General features: G+C 33.0%; 2 protein-coding genes across 4 annotated transcripts in view; one reads left to right on the plus strand and one right to left on the minus strand.

Moving 5' to 3' along the window:
* Gtf2e2 (general transcription factor IIE subunit 2) overlaps positions 1-23271 on the minus strand; it is a 68497-nt gene that overhangs the window by 37114 nt on the left and 8112 nt on the right. For both annotated transcript variants that reach the window (XM_015501234.2, XM_048792761.1), the window contains one exon: positions 10680-10771. In XM_015501234.2, coding sequence (XP_015356720.1) covers positions 10680-10771 — 92 coding nt within the window. The remainder of the gene's footprint in view (positions 1-10679; positions 10772-23271) is intronic.
* On the plus strand, positions 14382-22581 carry Smim18 (small integral membrane protein 18). 2 transcript variants are annotated; one of them, XM_048792762.1, is made up of 2 exons: positions 14382-14546; positions 21961-22581. In XM_048792762.1, the coding sequence occupies exon 2, from the start codon at positions 21998-22000 to the stop codon at positions 22283-22285; it is 288 nt and encodes a 95-aa protein (XP_048648719.1). In that variant the 5' UTR covers positions 14382-14546; positions 21961-21997; the 3' UTR covers positions 22286-22581. The 2 variants fall into 2 exon arrangements, with proteins under 2 accessions (XP_048648719.1, XP_048648720.1); XM_048792763.1 differs by lacking the exon at positions 14382-14546 and adding an exon at positions 21523-21567.

The raw sequence follows: 23271 nt of genomic DNA on the forward strand, positions 1-23271 counted from the left end.
TGAGCTACAACTCCAGCCCAGCCCTAAATCTTTATAAAGTTCTTTATATTTATAACAGTAATTAAAACAAAGCATCTAAACAAACTAAACTTAAAATGAGCTCCTCATTTCATAAAAAAAGGTTAAGTGAAGATTTTTCTGCCTTAGTTCAACAAAGTTGCGTTCTATGCTGCTAAATAATTTAAGAAAAGCCTTTATTCTTCCTTTTACCTTAGCCTTTTAAATTTCTATGTGTGTGCAAGTTTGTAACATATGTAATGTATCATCATAGTGATACATTAGCACATGCATAAAGAATAAACTAAAAAAAAATAATGTTTTTATTAGTGTATTATAGTTATACATAATAGTGCAGTTCATTGTGACATCATACTAAGTTAAAAAATAAAATTTTTTAATAGAGGTGGCCAATCAAAAAATGGTTGGGATCAGTGCAGGAAACTGGAAGTACACACCCTAAAAGAGAAGAATGAAGGACAGTCAAAATCTTTCAAAATAATTTTTCTATATTCTCTATGATCGATATTACTAAATCTGATATATTTTCCTTTGTTTCTTCAGATTAAAAGTTTTTTCCCCATTATCAAATATCACCATCAAATATAAATTATCAAAAGGCCAACTTATCCTGGAAAGACAAACAATAAGAATGAATACATTTCAAAATCCCAGAGACCCTAGAAAAAAAGCAGCAGCAAAAACATAAAAACTAAAAAAGCATTGTCCCCACGTTACTGTTGTTGTTAAATTTAAAATAAATGGGATTTTTTAAATCAAAACAACCTCAAAGACAGAATAATCAATATATAAAAGCCTAACCATTTTTACCAAGCTATGTAAGTAGAAGAACCAAAAACACAGCTATTATACTGTCAAGGGAAAAGCTATTAAAACAAAATGAATGAGAACAATAACAGCACAAGAGAAACTCACACTTATGTTCTTATTTCTTTGCTTTTAGACCAGGAATTAAAATGAAAAAACAAAAGAGCACTTATAGGAGCATACATAGGGAGCTAAAGACATACTTAATTTACAATGAAGAGGTATCACACATCTTTGTTAAATTTCTTCCTAGTTACTGAATGACTATGGATGTACTACGTTTTACATTTTATTTCATTTTCTAATTTTTCCCTAAAAATTTTAGAAAACTTACTGCTGCAGATTCTTAATCAGTTTTACTTCTTCCTTTCCAATTTTTATGTTACTTCTTTTTTCATATCTACTGCACTGAGTAGGACGTTGGGTACAATTCAGAATAGAAGTTGTTGTAAAACATGAATATTTAGTTATAAAAGTAAAATAAATTGTGAAGTTTTCATACATTTTGCAACTTTCCTAGTTTTTATTTTTCACTTATCTTATTATTTATCAGCAATTTGCATTTTATAAACATGTCTGACAGTCTAGTATGATGATTTCTAAAGATGAGATTTGTAAAGGGAAGATTCCAAACCTAGGCTCATAAAAAATTCTAGTAAAGTTAGTAATAAAGAACTATAATCGGGGGTGGAGTTGTGGCTCAGCAGTAGAGCACTCGTCTAACACTTGCGAGGCCCTGGGTTTGATCCTCAGCACCACATAAATATAAATAAAATAAAGTATTGTGTCCAACTATAACTAAAAAAAGAAAGAAAGAAATATTTTTAAAAAAAGAACTATAATATTCTGACACATTTTACCCATCAATGTGATTAGAGATACAAAACAATAACCTACTACTACAATAAAACAACTGATGAGTTTTACATGTGCTGTAATCCAACGTTGTCTTATTCCACCATGCACCATCTATGCAAACAACATAAAACAGTTCCAGACAAACTGAAAAGACACATAAATCACATTCACTGGACAAGTCAAGGTAAGTGCCAGAATCTCAATTCAACAAAGTAAAACTTTTGTGTTGTTTTGTTTTGTTTTGCTTTTAAGGGCTGCAGATATAACTCAGTGGTAAAGGAAATGCCTTGCAATGAATGAGGTCCTGGATGTGATCCCCAGCATCTCAAAAAAAAGTCATATCCAGTGAAAAGGATCAGAAAGAATGTTATTAGTATCAGAACTAATTGCCCAGAAAAAGGGTGAAAGGGAAAGGAATCACACAGATGTTGAGACATAAAATGATAGTGAATAAAACACCCAGCACAATATGAGAAATGGAAAAGGTTCTACTCTCAAACAGTGTAAGTCAACATACTGATGGCCTGGCATATGCTGAAGAAGAGATTTGTTTAATAAACTGAGAAATAACAGCTTGTCTATTTAAGTTGACAAATCAACAGATTTCACCAATATGTGTCAGGTAGTAATTTAAAAAAATATTTAAGTGATAGTGAATTCCAAGAACAACTTTTCACGTGGCAAAGAACTAATACCAACAAGCAAAGTCATATTAAATGTGGTGTCTTCATTTCAGGAAACAAAAAGTCTGTCTTGGTGAAACAGTGTTGGCATTTACATTGAGATGGCACTTTAGTAGTTTCCTCAAGGCAAAGATTCACTCCTCTTGTGAGGGGAAAATAAGAACATCCTGATGTTGTCATAAGACATTGTTTTCTTTTTCTTTTTTAATAATTTTTAAATTGTCAATGGGCAACTTATTTATATGTAGTGCTGAGAATCGAACCCAGTGCCTCACACATGCTAAGCAAGCACTCTACCACTGAGCCACAACCCCAGCAAGACATTGCTTTCTTCATAGAGGTACAACATTAAAAACCCTTGGAGGGCTGAGGCTGTAGCTCAGTGGTAGAGCATTTGCTTAGCATGTGTGAGGCCCTGGGTTCAATCCTCAGCACCACGTAAAAATAAATAAATAAAATAATGTTTTTTGTTTGTTTTTTTTAAAAACCCTTGGAAACAAAATGGAAAATGTCCTGAATGATGCTACAAAAATGATCTGCTTTATTAAACAAAAGACCAGCACACATGAGCAATTTCCCACCACATATAGAAATCCAGTGGCTTAGCAGAGGACTTCTTGATAGGGAATTTAGGCTGAAAGGTGAAATACAAAATTACATTCAAGAAAATAGTAGGCCATCTTTGTTGAGTGAAGAATGACTGCAGAAGCTAGCACTCTTGGCAGATTTTTTTAAAAATGGGCTGGGGTTGTGGTAAAGCGCTTGCCTAGTACATGTAGGGCACTGGGGTCAATCCTTAGTACGACATAAAAATAAGTAAAATAAAGGTATTGTGTTACTCTAAAACACACACACACATATGTATATATATTATATGAAGTAATTAAACAAGTTTAGCAAAAAATGCTCTGACTTCAAGTAACAAGACTATTTTTCAATTTCAAAGAAAAACTGAATCTTTGGGGGAAAGCACGTGACAAAACCTTGTAATGTTGCTTTGGCTTGAAAATAAGGAAGATATGAACAAGTCTCAAACATTACTAACAACCATCTGAAGAACCAAAAAACAAAATTAAACAATATTTTCCCAATTTTTTGACACAAACTAATGTGTGAATTTAAAAAACCCTTTTAATCTTCTGCTCATCTGAAAAAAAGTTGAACTAATTGATAAGGTAGAAAAAAATATCAAGTAGAGGGGAAAAAAATTTTACCTATACTACAGACTTGTAGTAGAATTGTTATCCTTTCTAGGGAGGAGGAATCACCGAAAAATAATTTTATATGCATGTATATATACACACTAGCTTAATAAATTGAGCAAAATATAAAGGAAAATAACATTTTATACTCAAAAAAGATTATTATGAACTTGTATCCGTAATTTACTGATTAATATGTATGAGTGTGAAGTATAACAATTTTTTGCAAGGGTTCTCTGAAACTGAAAATTATTTCAATGGCTCCTCCACAGTAATAAGATTGAGAAAGCCTGCTCTATTGGATTAAGGAATTTTACCTCTATTATTATTTGTATTAGCTACAAGTTTGTTTTTTTAAATCTTTTCTAATTTTTTTTAGTTGTAGATGAACACAATATCTTTTTTTTTTTTTAAGGTGGTGCTGAGGATGGAAGCCAGTACCTCACGCACACAAGGCAAGTATTCTAGCACTCAGCTACAACCCCAGCCCATTTTTCAATCTATTCTTTTTTATCTGTTCTTTTCAGTTACAAATGACAGCAGAATGTATTTTGACATATAATACACACAGGGATATAACTTTCCAACTTACACTGACTGATTTTCAAGTATTAGCCCCCTCTACTTTTCTAGAGTAAGGTCTATTTCATCACAATGTATTTATGATCAGATTCAATTTGTTCCTACCTTGAGGGTTTTTATACCTAAGGAAGATATTGACATATAATTTAAATATTTATTTAAAACTGTACATAAATCCAGGTTCTTGAAGCAGCCCTACTATTCACCAAAACTTGTGCCTATGAGCTAGTCAATTAATTTCTATACTTTCAAAATTCTAAATTAACTGCTGGAATAAAATCAGAGGCTAGGCTAGTGGTCCTCAAGCTTTAGCTTGCATCATTCACTCAAAGGGCTTGTTAGAGACTACTGCTAAGCTGCACTCCCACTCTCACAGTTTCACATTCAGTGGCTATAGGAAAGGTCCTAAAAATGTGCATATCTAACAACTTCCCAACTGATGCTCATATTGCCAGGTGGAGAATGACATTTTGAAAAACACTGATAGACTAAATCCAATTAATCAAAATTTTTAACATGGTCTTTTCAATAACTGAGATACAACCACATAAAGGGATAATGGTGAAATGAAGAGAAATATCATTCTATCAAAACAGAGTAGACTCCGATTTATCATCTGAGAACTAAAGTATCTCAAGAGGTATCCATCTTAAGGGAATTTTTAAGATAAGTGTTTTTAGGACTTACTCCTTTAAGCAATAAAATTCATTTTACACAAACTATTTCTATAAAAATCCTTCTAAAATGGACCACAAACTTCTTCTATGTTCCTAAACAGGTGCCAATGAACATAACTTAATCTTCTTGATGTCAATTACTATTATAATCCAAGTTACTAGGCTGTAGAGCTCTGGAGATGTGTTGGGTAATTTGTCCCTGTGCCAAATGTTCTCAAGTATTATGATTATGATTCTGAACTTCTTGCATCTGCCTTTACTTTTCTTTATTTTCCTTTATTTTCCTTTATTTTCCTGTTTATCACTTTCTCCAAAGTTGTCACTTCTTGCTGTAAATTTCACTATGTCTGTCTCAGTTCCCTGATGACTCCCCTTATATGTCTTCCGTATAATGCTCATTAAGCAATTAAATGGTTCTTCCATAAGTTAAATATACAAACTATGAGGAGGAGCATTTTTATTGTTATTTCTTTCCTAAGTTCTTGGTTTCATCAGATCTTCAAAAATGGTAAAGAGTAGTTGAAGATTTTGCAAGAATCAGTTTACAAATTAACTACAATCTGTACATTTTCCCTTTCAAAACAGGCTCTCCACTCTGTGCCAAAAATAAAAAAAGGTACAGCTTACCTGTACTCAGAATTTATGATAAAGGTATGTCAAATTCCAGGGACCCAAATGAAAGGTCAGGTCAAAAGAAACTTAATGATAATTAAGATGGCATAAACTACCCCTATCTAGGGCTTCAGGTTTTTTTTTTTTTTTTTTTTTAGTTGTAGACAGACACAATACCTCTATTTATTTGTTTTTTGTGTGTGTGTGTGTGGTGCTGAGAATAGTGCCTCACACATGCAAGGCAAATGCTTTACCAAATGAGCTACAACCCCAGCCCTATCTAGGGATTCTTGTCTTTTCCAGCCTCATATTTTTTTTCTAAGAGTTAAAATTAGCATACTTTGGCCTCAGCTGGCACATTCTAAATAAACTGTAGACAATTGATAGTTTCCCTTAGTTTCTTCTCTTCCATCCCCACACCAAATTCACTTGGTACTTTCCAAGAACACAAGGCCCTTAGAGCAGCCTGATAAAAGCAAAGCAAAGAGAGGACTAGTAAGAAAGCAATGATAAAATAGACATTTTTCAAGAATTTAAATATGTTATTATGAACAATTCTAAAAACATAATTCTTAAGTACATATTTGCTTTAAAAAAGCATATTTAAAGAGCTAAAGCAATATCAATTGAGAGTGATTCCTTTAAATTTAACAAATATATATAACAAATTAGAATAAATAAATAAATTTAACAGATATTTTCTAGGACTACCAAATTATTCAAAATTATGCTACATAAAACCCACAGATGAAACTATACACATTCTAAGCTGTTAGACCGAACGTACACTGTCCTTTTTTGTCGTTGTTGTACTAGGGATTGAACTCAGGATTGTTCTACCACTAAGACATATCCCTAGTACTTTCCATTTTTTTTATTTTGACACAGGATCTCACTAAGTTGTCCAGGCTAGCTGAGGCAACTTGAGATTCTTCTGCCTCAGCCTCCCAAGTTGTTGGGATTACAGTTTGCTCCATCATATCAAGCCCATCTATAACATTTTTATTCTAATTAGTCAATTCTCATTACATCTTTTAAATAGTTTAATATCTACCTCTTATTAACAAAATGCAAATTATACACTAGCTGTAAGTCTGTTTTTAGTAATAGTTATATTTCTCTTTTATTAATTATCCCAAATAAAAATATATGGAGTTATTTCTGAATCATTTCCTTTTATTTATATATAAGAGCTGGACATCAGAGACCACAAGATGTTAGCCAGGCACAGTGGCACACACCTGTGATCCCAGTGGCTTGGGAGTCTGAGGCAGGAGGATTTTAAGTTCAAAGCCAGCTTCAGCAATTTAGCAAGGACCTAAGCAACTCAAAGACAGCCTGTCTCTAAATAAAACATAAAAAAGGGCAGTGGTTAAGTGACCCTGGGTTCAATCCCCATACCAAAAAAAAAAAAAAAAAAGAGGGAGAGACCAGAAGATGCAAACACACTAAAAAGGAATAACACCTTTCATTGTGTCCATTGATTCATAAATATCCATAAATTACTTAGATAACATCTTTTAGTATGCATTCCATAATTTATTTCTCAATGATTTTGTACCATCCAAAATATGTACTAACTGTTTAAATGAACTTAAATATATAAGACACTTTATCATACAAAGCAAGGTAGATATGGATGGTTGGTTTGACAATGGAAATTAGCTTTGTTAACCAAGAGATACTTTTCATAAAATTAATAAGCTAAACTTTCATTCAGACAAAATCTATTTAAACACATAATAAAAGTTTATCCAAAATTTGCCCTGGCAAAGATATACTGAAATTAATGTTTTCATTTTCTCAATTACTTCTTGGTATATCAAGTTAAACAAAGTATCTACAAGGGAAAAGATGAAAGCCACATATGATAAGTCTTAATAAAGCCTGATCTTGGTTTTTGTATTGCTGCAATAATGGGAATCAAACCCAGAACCTTGAACATACTAGGAAAGAGCTTTACCACTGAACTATACCCCCAGACCCTGCCTTTCTGATATACTTCCTACACGCTAAGAATTATTAGAGACCTGGTAATGATGGCTTCCACTGTTTGCCTATCTTGAAACTGAAGAACTTAACAGAACTGTCCATCCACTGATGGATGTTTCATGATAAATCACTAAGTGATTTTTGGCATATAACTTGGAACATTATCTATCAAAAAACTTCCATTAGAATTAACTTATTTATATAAACATTTATTTCTCAGCACTTAACCCTACAAAATCTAAAAACAGGAACAGATCTGGGCCAAATTCTATTTAATTCTATAAATAATATAAAACTCCAGATACAAGAACTGTTGGAGAAAGAGAAAATACATTCATTCATTTCATTCAAGAATAGATTTGCTATATACAAAGTGAAATTTAATAAAAATTTTAATGTTATTATAAACAGCTGTGTACACAAAGATATTTTTAATACTAAGAAACTTATGATAACCAGAAAACATTTTAAAGTTCAATTTATTTTTATTTATTTATTTATTTATTTTTAGAGAGAGAGAGAAATTTTTTTTTTAAATATTTATTTTCTAGTTTTCGGCGGACACAACATCTTTGTTTGTATGTGGTGCTGAGGATCGAACCCGGGCCGTGCGCATGCCAGGCGAGCGCGCTACCGCTTGAGCCACATCCCCAGCCAAAGTTCAATTTATTTACACATCATTGTGGCAAAGAAGTTTGAAAGATGATCAATAAATGATTTTAACCATAATAATAAACAACATTAGGATAAAACTCAAGAACAGAGTGCAAGTTCAAAGAAAAAAATAATTAAAATTTTGAACCTTTAAGGAAGATTATTTTTATATTTTTAAATTAATAATGACATATTAAATTAGATAAATTTAAAAGAGTAATATATCTCACTGAGCCTGGTGCCATGGCAAACACCTATAATCCCAGTAGCTTGGAAGGATAAGGCAGGAGGATCGTGAATTCAAAGCTAGCTAGTCTCAGCAATTTAGTGAGGCCCTAAGCAACTCAGTGAGACCCTATCTCTATATAAAACACAAAACAGGGCTGGAGATGTGGCTCAGTGGTCAAATGCCCCTTGGTTCGGTCCACAGTACCAAAAATATATATATATTAAAAAAAAAAAAATATATATATATATATATACACACACACACACACACACAAACACATACACACACACCCCTCATTGAAATATTACAACATGACAGAAATTCCATCTTTTTTTTTTTTTTGGTACCAGGGATTGAATCCAGGGGCTCTCAATCCCTGAGCTGTATCCCCAGCTCTTTTTTGAATTTGATAGGGTCTCATCAAGTTGCTGAAGCTGGCTTTGAACTTGAGATGCTCCTGCCTCAGACTCCAGAACCACTAGGATTACAGGCATGCACCACCGCCACCAGCAGAAATTCCATATTTCTGGTTGCTATTTAAAACTTTTGTTAAATAATATCACTATTTAGACTTCTGTTAAATTACTATAGTTATTAATCTATGTATGTAGAAAGGCGTAAACAACTTTTCAAAACTGTTTTAGGGAATAGAAGGAAAAACTTGAGGATAATTGTTCTCAAAAGTTATAAGTAAGGCAGCCAGATAAATGAAGACTGTTAACAGGGTAGCAAAAACACGACAATTTAACAATCTCTCTCTAAAGACTGACCGCCTCAAGGAAATGCATTTTTTTTTTCTAAATATTCCCAATTAGTTCTGAGAAATTATAAACTAACATATTTCTGCTTTCTGTCAAATACAAACCTCAGAATTCAGATGTAGCCAGACACCATGTTTCTAAAATTATAAAAAATAAGTCTTACCATGGTTAAAAACTAATTTATATTTTATGCAATAGATGGATGATATTAAAATAATAACAATACAGCACTTTCTCTGACTTTTTTCAAGAGATGCAACTAGTAACTGAATGGGAGTAAGAGTTCAGCACAAGGAGACAAATTGGAAATCACCAATCTTAACTCAAGTGGAATTTCACTTTAATAAATGAAATTAAGATTCAAAGTCTTAAGTCAAAACCTATCTTCAAAGTTAAAGTTCAAAAACTACTAAATCTGGACTGGGGATGTGGCTCAAGCAGTAGCGCACTTGCCTGGCATGCGCGGGGTGCTGGGTTCGATCCTCAGCACCACATAAAAATAAAATAAAGATGTTGTGTTCACCGAGCACTAAAAAAATAAATAAATAAAAACAAAAAAACTACTAAATCTTCAAAACATTAAATTCTAATTCTTTGAGAGTCAATATTTTCCTAAGACCCTCAGTAATTCTCTAATTTGCTCCCCCAAGAGTCTATCACCGCCATGTCTGAACTATGTAGTTTTTACTTCTTGTGTCAATGACACATCATCTTGAAAAAACATTCACATCTTCCCACTGGCTTTGCCAGCAGTTATTGACTAATTAAGAAAGGGGTGGGGGGGCCGCTGGAGTTGTGGCTCAGCAGTACAGCGCTCACCTAGCACGTGCGAGACGCTGGGTTCAATCCTCAGCACCACATAAAAATTTTAAAAATAAAGGTATTGTGTCCAACTACAACTAAAAAAATTTTTTTTTAAAAAAAAAGAAGTGATGTGTGGGGGCTGGGCCTGGGGCTCAGTGGTAGATGGTCTGCCTGGCATGCATAAAGCCCTGGGTTCTAGTCCTAGCACCACAAATATATAAATAAAGATATACAACACAACAGTTGTCTTCTGCTTTGTGTAGGTACCTGTAAATAAGTAAGCAAACAAACAAAAAAAAGAAGTGATGTGCGCTGGGGTTGTGGCTCAGCAGCAGAGTGCTTGCCTAGCATGCATGAGGCACTGGGTTCGATTTTCGGCACCACATTAAAATAAAATAAAAAAAGTTACTGTGTCCACCTACAACTATTTAAAAACAAATATTAAAAAAAAAAAAGAAGTATTAGTAGTAGTAGTGGTGGTGGTGGTGGTGGTATATCTACTGCCTGGGCATACTCCTTTTATGTGAAATGGTGGGCTTAAATTATGTACTTGATATATGTAAATTAAATATATTTATATGAATTGCTGCACTGCCAATTTAACATAGTGTAAAAGGCTGGAAACATATTTTTTACAGTCTTACTGAGGCACACAAAAATAAATTACACATACTGAAAGTGTAGAATTTAAAAAGTTATAACATGCATACAAATTTAACTTCTGAAAATCCCAATCTCCCATCCTCTTCTTTGGCCAAAAAGTTGAAATAGAATTTTTGTTATCCGAGCAAAGTACTTACTTTCATGTAATTCACAATCTTGGCAAGAACACCAAACTTATATCCAGAGCTTCCTGAGAGAGCTTTCAAGTTAAATGATCCATTGCTATGATCTGGAAATAAAATTCAAAAACAATCATAATATTTTCATATTATATGTTATTATAACTTTGAAGCAGCCAAGATGATTTTCAATATGGTAAAATATTTATTTTTTCTTCTAATAAATTCTATGCTATAAAAATATGATGAAAAAATTTCTTTGCATATATATTAAACTATCAATTTTCTCACTAAGTATAGAAACAAAGTATAAATAACTTAAAAGAATTAAAACACTGCATGGGGGATGGTAGTTGGGGTGAGGTAGTGGTGTTAGGGATTGAACCCAGGGCCTCACGCATGCTAGCCAAGTGTTCCACCACTAGGCTCAAAATACAGTTCTTTTGTAAGTATCTTTACCTCACTCTTACCTCAAATTTGATCAACCCCCCACCAATAATTAGATATTACAAATCTCAATCTAATCCACATGGTGTTTTTAACAGATAAAATGAGTAGATTCCCTGCCCCTCACCTCTCATAAAGGTTCCTCAAAGAGAGAATTTGCTTTAGACCACCTATCACTTTGTTGCATACTTATAGGCAGAAACCCTAATGCCATCATTGCATCACAAATGCATTTCAATAGTCACAGGAATGGTAAAATATATATTTTTATACTATATATTAAAATATATAATGTATATAGAATACATAAATATGTATATATTAATCATTAATACTAGAAAAACATTTCAGAAGAACACCTTCTATTACAAGGCATCACATCAGATTTATAAAGTTTCCATGTGGCTGGTCCACAAAAAGAGAGGTTAAATACAAGAGAAGGAACCAATCCCTGGCATCAGCTTGGTAATAATCATTTAAACAAAAAATTGTATCAGAACAACCACAAGTCAAATGTAACCTTTGTCAGAGATCCAAAAGAGAAGCTTCTAAATGGCAACATAATACTCATTTGAGGTTACTTAGTGAAAAGTGTTTATTGATATGCTTTTTAGAGACTAAAATGAAACTTCATATGCAATTTTCCCTTAAAATAACTGTCATAATTTTGACAAATAATTGACCCACTGAAGTCTACTGTGAATCCAAAAATAACAATAATTTTAAGAATGCCTGGGGGCTGGGGTTATAGCTCAGGGGTAGAGTGTTTGCCTAGCATGTAAGAGGCACTGGGTTCAATCCTCAGCACCACATATAAATAAATAAAGGTATTATGTCCATCTACAAAAATAAAAAATAAAAGAATGCCTTACAATTATGCTTTCAGTCACTATTTCAATTAGGAAATATTATACTGATTTGTTTTCCCACGGTGTTCAGAACACATTTTGTAATAATAATAGTAACTGAGATTTACTGAACACTTATTACATGTCAAACACCTTCCTAAGTGATTTGCCCATTTAATCACTCCGAAAAATTCTATTTAAGAAGTGTTATTGTCCTCTTTTAAACATAAGAAAATTGAGGGTGTATAGAGTCAAATCCAGTTGTAAACCCTGTGATATTGCCTTATGTAAGACTTAACTAGCCTTTACACAAATTATTCTGTATGAAACTGTCTATTCTGCCAGAGCACAGAAACTAATAAATGCATATTTCATGTCTCAGGTTTTCACTTAAGTAAAAATACTATAAAGCTTTATCCTTACAATACTGTATAAACAACTAACTGGGAAGACTACAAAAAAAGAAATGATAATATATTAAGGACAAACACCATTTTTAAAAGGGATAATTATGAACCACATACAGTTTTGTTTACCACAGGGTCCCTAGCTTTTAATGCCAACCATAGTCAATGCTCAATAACTATTTCTAGAATGAAAGTATGAATGTAATAAGGTATTTCCATGTCCCCCTTTTTAGTCCCAAAAACTAATGTACTGATTTATCTATGATTTAAAAAAACAATTCTGTGTAACAAGGATTTACCCAGTCTGTTGCAGTTTTAACAACTACTCCCTTAGTTAAAAATCTTGACTGTTAATTTAGATCAAACTCTAAATACGTCATAATTTAAAACATTCTATCTCTGAACAGCCAACTGGAGATGACTTTGTCATTTAAATTTCACTAGGCAAGCCTGTAATTCCAGTAATTTGGGAGGCTGAGGCAGGAGGATAGCAAATTTGAGTCCAGTCTTAGCAACTCATCAAGACCCTATCTCAGAAAATAAAAAGGGCTGGTCACTCTACTTTTACCACTCTACCATTGAGCCCTAACCCCAGCCCCTAGGCTGGGTACAGAGGTACATACCTGTAATCCCAGTGGCTCAGCTCTAGAGGCTGAAGCAGGAGGATCACGAATTCAAAGCCAGCCTCAGCAACTTAGAAACTCAAGGAGACCCAGGCTCTAAATAAAATATTTTTAAAAAAGGGATGGGGATGGGTTGGGGCTGTGGCTCACCGGTAGCACACTTGCCTAGCACATGTGAGGCACTGGGTTTGATGCTCAACACCACATATAAATAAAAAGGTCTATCAACAACTTAAATTTAAAAAGGGGGGAGGGGGGCTGGGGATGTGGCTCAGTGGTTAAGCACCCCTGGGTTCAATCCCTGGTACCAAAAAAAGGCNTTGTGGTAAAGCGCTTGCCTAGTACATGTAGGGCACTGGGGTCAATCCTTAGTACGACATAAAAATAAGTAAAATAAAGGTATTGTGTCCAACTACAACTAAAAAAATTTTTTTTTAAAAAAAAAGAAGTGATGTGTGGGGGCTGGGCCTGGGGCTCAGTGGTAAAGCACTCTTGAGTTCAATCCCCAGAGCCAAAAATAAATTATTTCATAGACTGAGACTGGAAATGAAACTTGGTGGTGAAGCACTTACCTAGCATGCATGAAGCCCTGGGTTCAATCACCAGCATCTCAAAAAATAATAATAAAAATAAAAATAGTCCTGCATGAAATCCCAGCAGCTCCAGAGGCTGAGGCTGGAGGATCCAGTGTTCAAAGCCAGCCCCAGTAATTAAGCAAATCCCTAAGCAACCCAGCAAGACCCTATCTCTAAATAAAATATTAAAAAGGGCTGGGGATGTGACTCAATGGTTAAGCACCACTGGGTTAAATCCCCAGACCCAATAAATAATAAATAATTTCACAGACTGCTTTTTAAATATAAGTAAAATACCTACCTAAACTAACCCTCTTACAACTTAAAAGAGCTGAAAAATGTACTATTTCCCTGTGAATTTCTCCTAAGTCCAAACACAAAGAAATAATCCCTTAGAGGGCTGGGATTGTGACTCAGTGGCAGAGCACTTGTCTAGCATGTGTGAGGCACTGGGTTCAATTCTTAGCACTACATAAAAATAAATAAAATAAAGGTCCATTGACAACTAAAAAAGAAAGAAAGAAAGAATCCCTTAGAGAGGGCATGATTTATGTATAGAACAAATATTGAGAGAAACATAAATTTTCATTTAACACTTCTTGGAGGAAATATCAAGCTTGTTAAATTGGACCCTTGTTTCCTACATTACTTTATCTTCTAGTCCTAGAGCTGAAATAGTTACCAAAGGACATTCAATTTTGTAAACACTAAGGAATCACCAATTCCTATAAAGAAATTAAGCTTAAGCATAAAAAATAAAGGAGAAGCAGTGACAGTTGATATAGCAGACAGCTCTATTCGCCTTTATGAATGATTCACTCTTCAGGGTGTCAGGTCTTAATGCAAATGAACGTAGAGGAAACTGTCAGCTGCATTGTGTTCAACCAATAGAAGCACAGCTCCATCTTGGCTGTGCTGTAGACTGCATTACAAACAGACGATACCATCGCTTCCATCGCTTCGACAGCATCCTTTCAGACAAGAGGTAGGTTTATATGATCTTTTTTATTTAGTACTCCATGTCCTTATGAAGGTAAATATTTCACCATGAAAATCAATCAGAAAGCCTTGTTCCTTATAAAGACCCAAAAAAGAACAATGTTTTCATTCCACTGCTTGGTAGAATTTTATTATAATATGAAGACTGCCTTGTGCTATTTGATAAGCACCCTTACTATCCTGTGCCTTAATGGAAAATTCATTACATTTTGTACAAACGTGATCTGTATCCAGGCCTTCGGTAAACCACAAGCATTTGATGTTAACAGGCTGGTTACTTGCTAATTTGTTTTTCTCAGAGCAATTTCATTTCAGCAGTTCAGTCTATCTTAACAAAGGATTTTTCTTAAAGAAAAATCTAGATTAAAAGCAAACCCTGGATTAAAGCTTTCTGATTACATGTGCAAATTATTCCAGCAGTTACTCATGAGAAAGTTTACTATATTTTAACAAACATGAGAAAATAGTTCAAAATTATTTTATAAAAATATAGATGCAGAAAATGCCAAATTATCACAACTGTGATTTTTATACAAAATATTCAGACCTTAAAAGGTATCATTATATGAACTGTGTTTTACTGTAACCAAAGAGGATGTACAGAGCTTCAGATTTTCCTAACATTTTAATTATGTCCTCAAAGTGAAATTTATTTCACTGTATTATACAAATCATATTATTAAACAAAATCTTTTTTTAGATAGCCTTTTATTTTTTAAAAGCTACATAACAAAATTTATCACAGCATTTAAATATAATGTTGAAGTTATTCTTAAACTGATCCTCAGAATAAACAAGAAGTAAATCTTCTTGATAAACTACACTTTAAAATAAAAATACCTCCTAAGAAGAACTAGTTAAGGAAGAAGGGTAATTCTAGATAATAATAATATTTTCATGGCTCAGAGTAATTGTTTATGTTTACTAAAAATTTTATTAACTACTAATCAATTATCTGATTTTATAGTATTCAAACATGAGAATATCATTATTTAATAGATGCTTTAGATACATGCTCAATATATTATACATACTGACCTAAAGATCCAACTTTTGCCTTTATCTTGCTGCTAAATTCATTTAATCTTTGGTGGGGTTTTTTGTTTGTTTCACAATTTCTATTCCTTCTATTTCATAGCACTCAACTAACAGGAGCAGGATATCCCTTACTAAGTTCAGAGGTTGCCGATATTAGAGCTCCCCAGGTTCAACACTATTGGGTTAATTACCTAGAAACCATACTGCTTCCAATACAAAATATGGCAGCCAAAAAAAGGTTTCTGTTAATGTACTTTGTGAAATAAAACTGTTAACTTAAAACTTATATTCAGGTAAATTATAAATAGAACCCTGACCACCCCACATTATTCAAACACTCTCAACAGCCTATATTTTATTCGTAATATATCCATAGTTAGTGCAGATGGATGCTCATTAAGTGTTTCACTAAATGGACTTAGCAGCATGACTGATCTCGGAGAGCTCTAAAGCTTAAATTGAATGAGTTGCTCTGTATTTAAACTGATCATATTTTATCATAAGTTATCTTATTTTTAACTGATCATATTTCAAAGTGATATGCTTACAAGCACCAGAGAAGTCAAGGGGTTTTTGCCATTAAAAAAGGGTAAAGCATAATTTTATTCTTATCTGGCAATCCAAGGTTCCAGAACAATTCTAAGTCCTACCCCATATATATTCCACCGGGATCTTTTGAAATAAGAAGAAAAGCAGGTAAAGGGAGTATATCAAAAATAACATAAATGTAACTATAAAAAACTGTTATTTGAGGGCTGGGGCTGGGGCTCAACAGTAGTGCACTTGTCTGGCATCTGTGAGGCACTGCGTTCAATTCTCAGCATTGCATTCAATTCTCAGCATTGCATATAAATAAATAAAATAAAATAACGGTGTTTCAACAAGTTTAAATAAAAAACTTTAAACTTGTTATTTGATTTAAAACTCCCTGATTTCTACAATGCAATTTTAAAGGGGCAGAATCAAAAACACAAAAATTATAACAGATTATTTTAACATATTTTGGCCATTTTCTCTTGCTTTTTATAAGGCATCTTTAAGCACTTAACTGATATAAATTAAATGTTTCAAAAATGTAGTCTCAGAATAGGAGAAAATCCTAATGGTATACTTATTTTTACATGTCTAATTCATCAAAGTAAGACTTAGTATTTATCTTAAATTTAACACAAAAAAATTACCAGTGCTCCTATACACTTTAAAAGAATATACACATTAAATTTAAAGTAGACTAGCCGGGCACTGTGAAGCACGCTTGTAGCATGCCTGTAATCCCACCAGCTCAGGAGGCTAAGTCAGGAGGATCGAGAGTTCAAAGCCAGCCTCAGCAAGGTGCTAACCAACCTTGCAATAATGATATTTTCACATTTGAATACTATAAAATCAGATAATTGATTATAGTTAATAAAAATTTTAGTAGACATAACAACCCTGTCTCTAAATAAAATACAAAATAGGGCTGGGGATGTGGCTCAGTGGTTGAGTGCCCTTGAGTTCAGTCTCTGGTACCCCAAAAAAAATTAAAGTGGAAAATAACTCCATACCATAAAGTTTACTTTGTTTCAGATGTAACCACAAGCTAACTAAAGCAAGAATGCATTGAGATGCTCATCAATTATCAATACACTCAAGTCACAAATTGTCATAATTTACATCATAAGCCTGACATATAATTCTTTCCTAAACTGCTTAGACATTTCCCACAAAGCATACAAGGGTCTATGGAGGTGGCATACATTGCTATTCCACAGTCATTACTGCAAGCAAAATCATCATATGAATTTTATGTGTGAATAAAGTACACAGTCTAATCAAAATGACAGTGTTTATCAATTTTAATTTTTAAAGTGATACAAAAAACTCAATAGCTATATTGAGTAGATACATAACATATAGACAAGGAATAAAACTTTATTTCAAAGGCAAAGAACAGTAATCTGCTTTCTTTCAAAATAGATCATGCTTTTGTTTAAACAAGTAATAAATACCAATGGTTCAAAAATCAAAAGATAACAAAGTAAAAATTGTGCATATTCCTCTGCCCCTCTTTCCTCTCCACTCATTCCCACAATCACTGTCATTGGCTTCTAAATCCTTGCAAAATTTTTGTGCAGATACAGCTAAGAGTACATATTACAAGGCTGGGATTGTGGCTCAGCAGTAGAGGACTCACCGCGATCCTCAGCACCACATAAAAATAAATAAATAAAATAAGGGTACTGTTTCCAACTACAACTAATATGTATATAATATATATATATATATATAATATATATATTATATATATATAAAAGAATATATATTATTTTCCCTTTTTCACATGCACAGTACTGCACCTCATTCTTTTAACGCAACATATTCCAAAACCCTTTCCATATCATTACACAGTGATTCAAATGAAAGGAAATCCTACATTATTTAGCCAGAAGAGTTCATAGATGGGTACAAGTTAACCTCAAATAATTTAATTTAGTTTTGTCTCTGCCTGCCTGCCTACTTTCCTGCCTGCCCCTTTTCCTTCCCTTCCTCTCCTGCTCTTTTTATTTACTTTTTAGAGGAAAGAGAGCCTTAAAAAAATTTAAATAGTTGTACCTCCAAAATAAAGAGAATAGGGCTGGGGCTGTAGCTTAGTGGCAGAGTGCTTGCCTAGCATGTGTGAGGCACTGGGTTCAATCCTTAGCATCACATACAAGTAAAATAAAGGCATCTATCCATCTATAACTACAAAAAAAATTTTTTTTAATAAAAATCAATCAATAAATAAAGAGAATATGAGATTCCTTAAATCGACTTTCTAATCTTTCTAAAATTTCATTTTGAAATGGCAGCTTACATTATTAAAACTTCTCCCCAGTTTTTTAGTTTTAAAGTCAAAACTAAAAAAAGTTGTCTTATAGTAAATTAAAATACAACATAATAACTTCCAAATAATTTTAGCCAGGTCCAAGTTATAGATTTATGTAGTGAATTTCCAGAGGAAAAAAATTAAAACTTTTTCTACATTATAGAAGTAGAATTGTGGATAAGGCTTTTAATTTTTATTTAAAATTGCTATAATGATATCTGAAATCAACAGAGAAACAACATTTTTAAATAAGTTCATTAATAATAGATTAATCTAATTTGAGAAGCATTATATAGAAATTACTCTTCTCAAGTCTCTTTTCTCTCCCTATTACTGTTCCTTCTACAGTTGCTTCTAATGCCAGATTTAGAAGAAAATCTTGTAGAACAGATTCCCAGATTTCAAAAAGAGATAAGGTTGGGTACTCAGTGGTAGTGAGCTTGCCTTGCATGTTCAAGGCTCTGGGTTCAACTCCAGAACCAGAGGTGGGGGGGATGGAAATCTCAGTAAGAGATCAACGTAAACAGCCTTAACAGAAAGTCTAAGTATTATTTCCATAAATGCTGGAGATCGTACAGGCCTCAGGTTAGAACAGGTAAAACCATCAGCTAGATCCTTAGGTGCTTCTTCCTACTCTTTTTCCACTCATACAAGCTGGCACTTCCCTCTAGTTCCCCAAGGTCCTACTCTTCCTCTCCTTCTCTATTACCTGGGTTCTTCAAAAAAGACATGAAACATTTACACTGAAGTAAAGCTTCACTGTAACAATGTATGGTACCCCTCACAAAAATATGTGCATTTTTGCAATGTTGAAAATCTTATGGGAGCGCCAAATGCCTTAAAAAAAATTATTGTTGGTGCATTACAATTATACATAATAGTGGGATTCATTGTGACATGAACATAACTTGGTCAATTAAATGCCAGACATTTTTAAGATGTGTGTACACGTGCCCAAGCACCCTCACATGCCTTTACTGTATTAGGAGAGCCAGGTCAAATAAGACCTAACTTTTGTCTCCACATGAGTAAGTTTCTATGAGTTACTTCAATAATTATGTGCATAGTGATTAGAATCAAAGGCAGCAACAACCAACAAATGGCCTATCAAGACATCCACATTACGTAATACCAAGATGCTCATGACAGTCACCCCAAGGAAAACTGTGAATGGTGCTTCCCAAAGTTATGCAAGGAAACAGACCTGCTTTCCCATAAGAATGTGTTCTGAAGAGAAAATTGAAAGGATAAGTAGATAATTTTGAAAGGCTGGATGTGCAGACATTGAAAATACTATAATGTAATGGAAAGTACTATACCTAAGTTCCTAACAATGTATTTTGGGGGGTTTATTTTTTTTAGTTGTAGATAAACACAATACCTTTTCTTATTTTTTTTTTTTAACGTGGCACTGAGGATCAAACCCAATGCCTCACTCATGCTAAGCAAGCACTCTACTACTAAGCTACAAACACAGGCCCCTGACAATGTTTGTTTTTGTTTTTGTTTTTGGTACCAGGGATTGAACCCAGGGGTGTTTAACCACACCCCCAGTCCTATTTATTTTTTATTTTGAGACAGGGTCTCTTTAAGTTGCTTAGGCTGAATTTGAACTTGTAATCCCTCCTTCCTCAGCCTCCAGAGTCACAGGTATTACAGATGTGTGCCACCAAGCCCAGACAATGTATTTTTGCATGTTCCTGAACTATGAAACACAATTAATTCAATTACTACCCATTAAGTCTGTCATCCCTCACTTCAAGATGAAGGATCACCAAACACCAAAACTGAAGAAATTCTTAAATTAAAAAAAAAAAAAAAAACATGTATTTAAGCCTTTAACTCTGCCCTAAATCATCAATTTAACCTTCAAAATACAGGAAGGAAAAAAGGAAAGAAGCATGTTCAATTAAAGAAGCAAAGCAATTTTCCAAGAAAATGTGATTTAGGATAGAAAACAAAAACTTTAGAAAATATTATTCTCTCAATCCAAAGATTTAAAATTATATGTATTAAGAAAACAAATTTAGGAGTTGGGGTTGTGGCTCGGCGGTAGAGCGCTCACCTAGCACATGCGATGCCCTGGGTTCGATCCTCAGCACCACATAAAAATAAATAAATAAAACAAAGGTATTATGTCCAAGTTCAACTAAAAAAAATAAATATTAAAAAAACAAACTTAAACAATTATATTGCTATGGAGCTTGGATGCAAAAATAATATGGAACTTTTTTATTTAAAAGCAGAGTCTTCATCTTTTAGAGATAAACACTGAAATATTTCTAGATTAAATGTCTGGAATTTACCTTAAAATAATCCATGTGATAGAAGCAAGTGGGTAGAGGTATAGAGTAATCAAGAGTTGATAAACGTATGTTTTATAAGCACATGGGGATTTGTTATACTCAAACTTCTGTACTACCTTGAAGTTTTCCCCATGTGAAACATGCAAACAAGATGCCTCCAGAAGTATTTGGTACACGATGAGTAATAAACATTTGTTGTAAAGATGAATGAAAGCTTGCTTGCAAGTATATAGTGAAAAAGCATACCAAGTAATAGCCATCAATTGAATTAAGGAAATAGAACCATTTTTCCTCTTATTTCCAAAATTGTCTTAGTACAATCTTTTAAATTGGGTTAAAAATGTATCTTTAAGAGACCAAGAAAATAAAAATTCATTTAGCTTCTCATTAGTTCCAAACTATCAAATGTTTAATCTTTGAATTTCTATTTAAGATCTAACAAGTAGGGTCAACAAGACCAAAACAATGCAAGAACACTTAAATTTAACTCACTAGTTTACTTTGTGAAATGGAATAGTAATTTAATAGCAGATACCTTATCAAGGGCTGAATTTGTATGTTTTAATATAGTGTTCATAGATCATTTAGATATATAAAACAGTTAATACTATCATCTATATATCAAACAATATCAAGATTGAGTTCTCTTCACAGGAAACTTAGTCTAAAATTTTATTTTATCCTCATTCTGAAAACTGCCATTATTTGGCTTTTTCTTTCTCTGCTATTTTTCATTTGGTTCCTCTTTCCTGATGCAAAACATCTGTCATTAAAGTTTAAAGAAGTAAAAACAGAAGACAGAAATACACTGACCCAAGGTAAGAAGAATACATACAGGCAATGACAAAGCTTTTCCAGAGGCAGTCTGAAGAACACAACCTTAAAACTCCAAAATTTTTAATCAATAATTGCTCATTGATAAGTTATTTATTCAAGCTTAAATATAGTCAACTGCCTTGTTCCCCCATATTAGCACTTAATTTCTATAAATGAATGTTAAACACAAATATTTATTTAACCAATGATATACAAAAGTGTGGTTTAAATATTTGGCATAAAGCACTTAAAAATACAATTCAGTAATTAAATCTTTTAGATACTAAGGAAGACTCATGTTGCCTATATAAATTTACTAAGAAATCTTAGAACTGAGATTTGAATGGACAAATCTGTAGTTTGGTTACATATATTCATTTTCTACCTTTTTATAGATTCAAAAGAGCAATACAAGAAGTGGAATCTCTAAGAATGGCTTCCAGTCACTGGAACGAAACCACCACCTCTGTTTATCAGTATCTTGGTTTTCAAGTTCAAAAAATTTACCCTTTCCATGATAATTGGAACACTGCCTGCTTTGTCATTCTGCTTTTATTTATATTTACTGTAGTATCTTTAGTGGTGCTGGCTTTCCTTTATGAAGTGCTTGACTGCTGCTGCTGTGTAAAAAACAAAACTGTGAAAGACTTGAAAAGTGAACCCAACCCTCTTAGAAGCATGATGGACAACATCAGAAAACGAGATACTGAAGTGGTCTAGCTCCTACAGAAGGTGAACAAAACCTTTAAAAGCAGCTTTAGCCTCTCCCGAGATTAAAGAAAATTTCCCTGAGGCCAACTTTTACTATAAAACTGACTCTGACTTTGGGTAAAAGATTCCTAGAAGTGGAAAACAAGTGAAATATGTACTTTTTGTCTATGTATTACTCTCATTAAATAAAGTAAAACTTCATAAATGTGAATTTACCCATCTATTTAATGTGACACATCGAAAAATGAATAAATTATTTCTAGAATAAAAAAATTTCTGGAGTTCAACACTAAACAACAAAAGTTAAACTGGAAAACAAAACAAGGCTAATGATGCTAAAATAATCTATATCTAAACCATTCATGTAAACTAAAAAATAGTATTTGGGTAACAAATATGCTATTTCAGATGTGTTTCTACATCCAAAATAAAATTATTCCACTTATATATAAAGTCTTGGTTATTAAAAAGCAATATTTTCTCATTTATTGAAGACAACATATTTTCTAATAACTTGAGTTCTTTGTAGTAAAAAGTCTCAAAATAATCAGAAGGTCCTCAAGTACACCTTCATAAAAGTCTCAAAAAACTGACTTTTTGTTCAATAAGAAATAAATGTTCTAGAAAAGCCCAGCCAATTTTCAAACTAAAACTTAATATTATACTCATTAAATTACACTGAAGTTTGTTCTTTCTTTTTACCTCTCATATTCACACTCTTGAGGACTAATGTACTTAATGCAAAAAAGACTACAAAAAAAGTGAAAATAAGACTATTATTAGAGTCAAAAGATTAATATTAAAACCACCCAACACCTATTAAGAAACACAGCAATTTCATTTCTTGAAATTTCAAGGGCTGTATAGATAATATATTTTATGATCTTAATACTGTTTTGCTAACAACACATGCTCTTAACCTTAGCTGCCCTTAGGCCAGAAATGACACTCCTGGACGTTTATCCTGAGAAATTAGTTTGAAAGATAAAGGATCA

Source organism: Marmota marmota, unplaced genomic scaffold, assembly GCF_001458135.2.
Source record: "Marmota marmota marmota unplaced genomic scaffold, marMar, whole genome shotgun sequence".
NCBI lineage: Eukaryota > Metazoa > Chordata > Mammalia > Rodentia > Sciuridae > Marmota > Marmota marmota.

Excerpts from the sequence above, each read along its gene's own strand:
- Smim18 (XM_048792762.1), top strand. The coding sequence starts at position 21,998 with ATGGCTTCCAGTCACTGGAACGAAACCACCACCTCTGTTTATCAGTAT.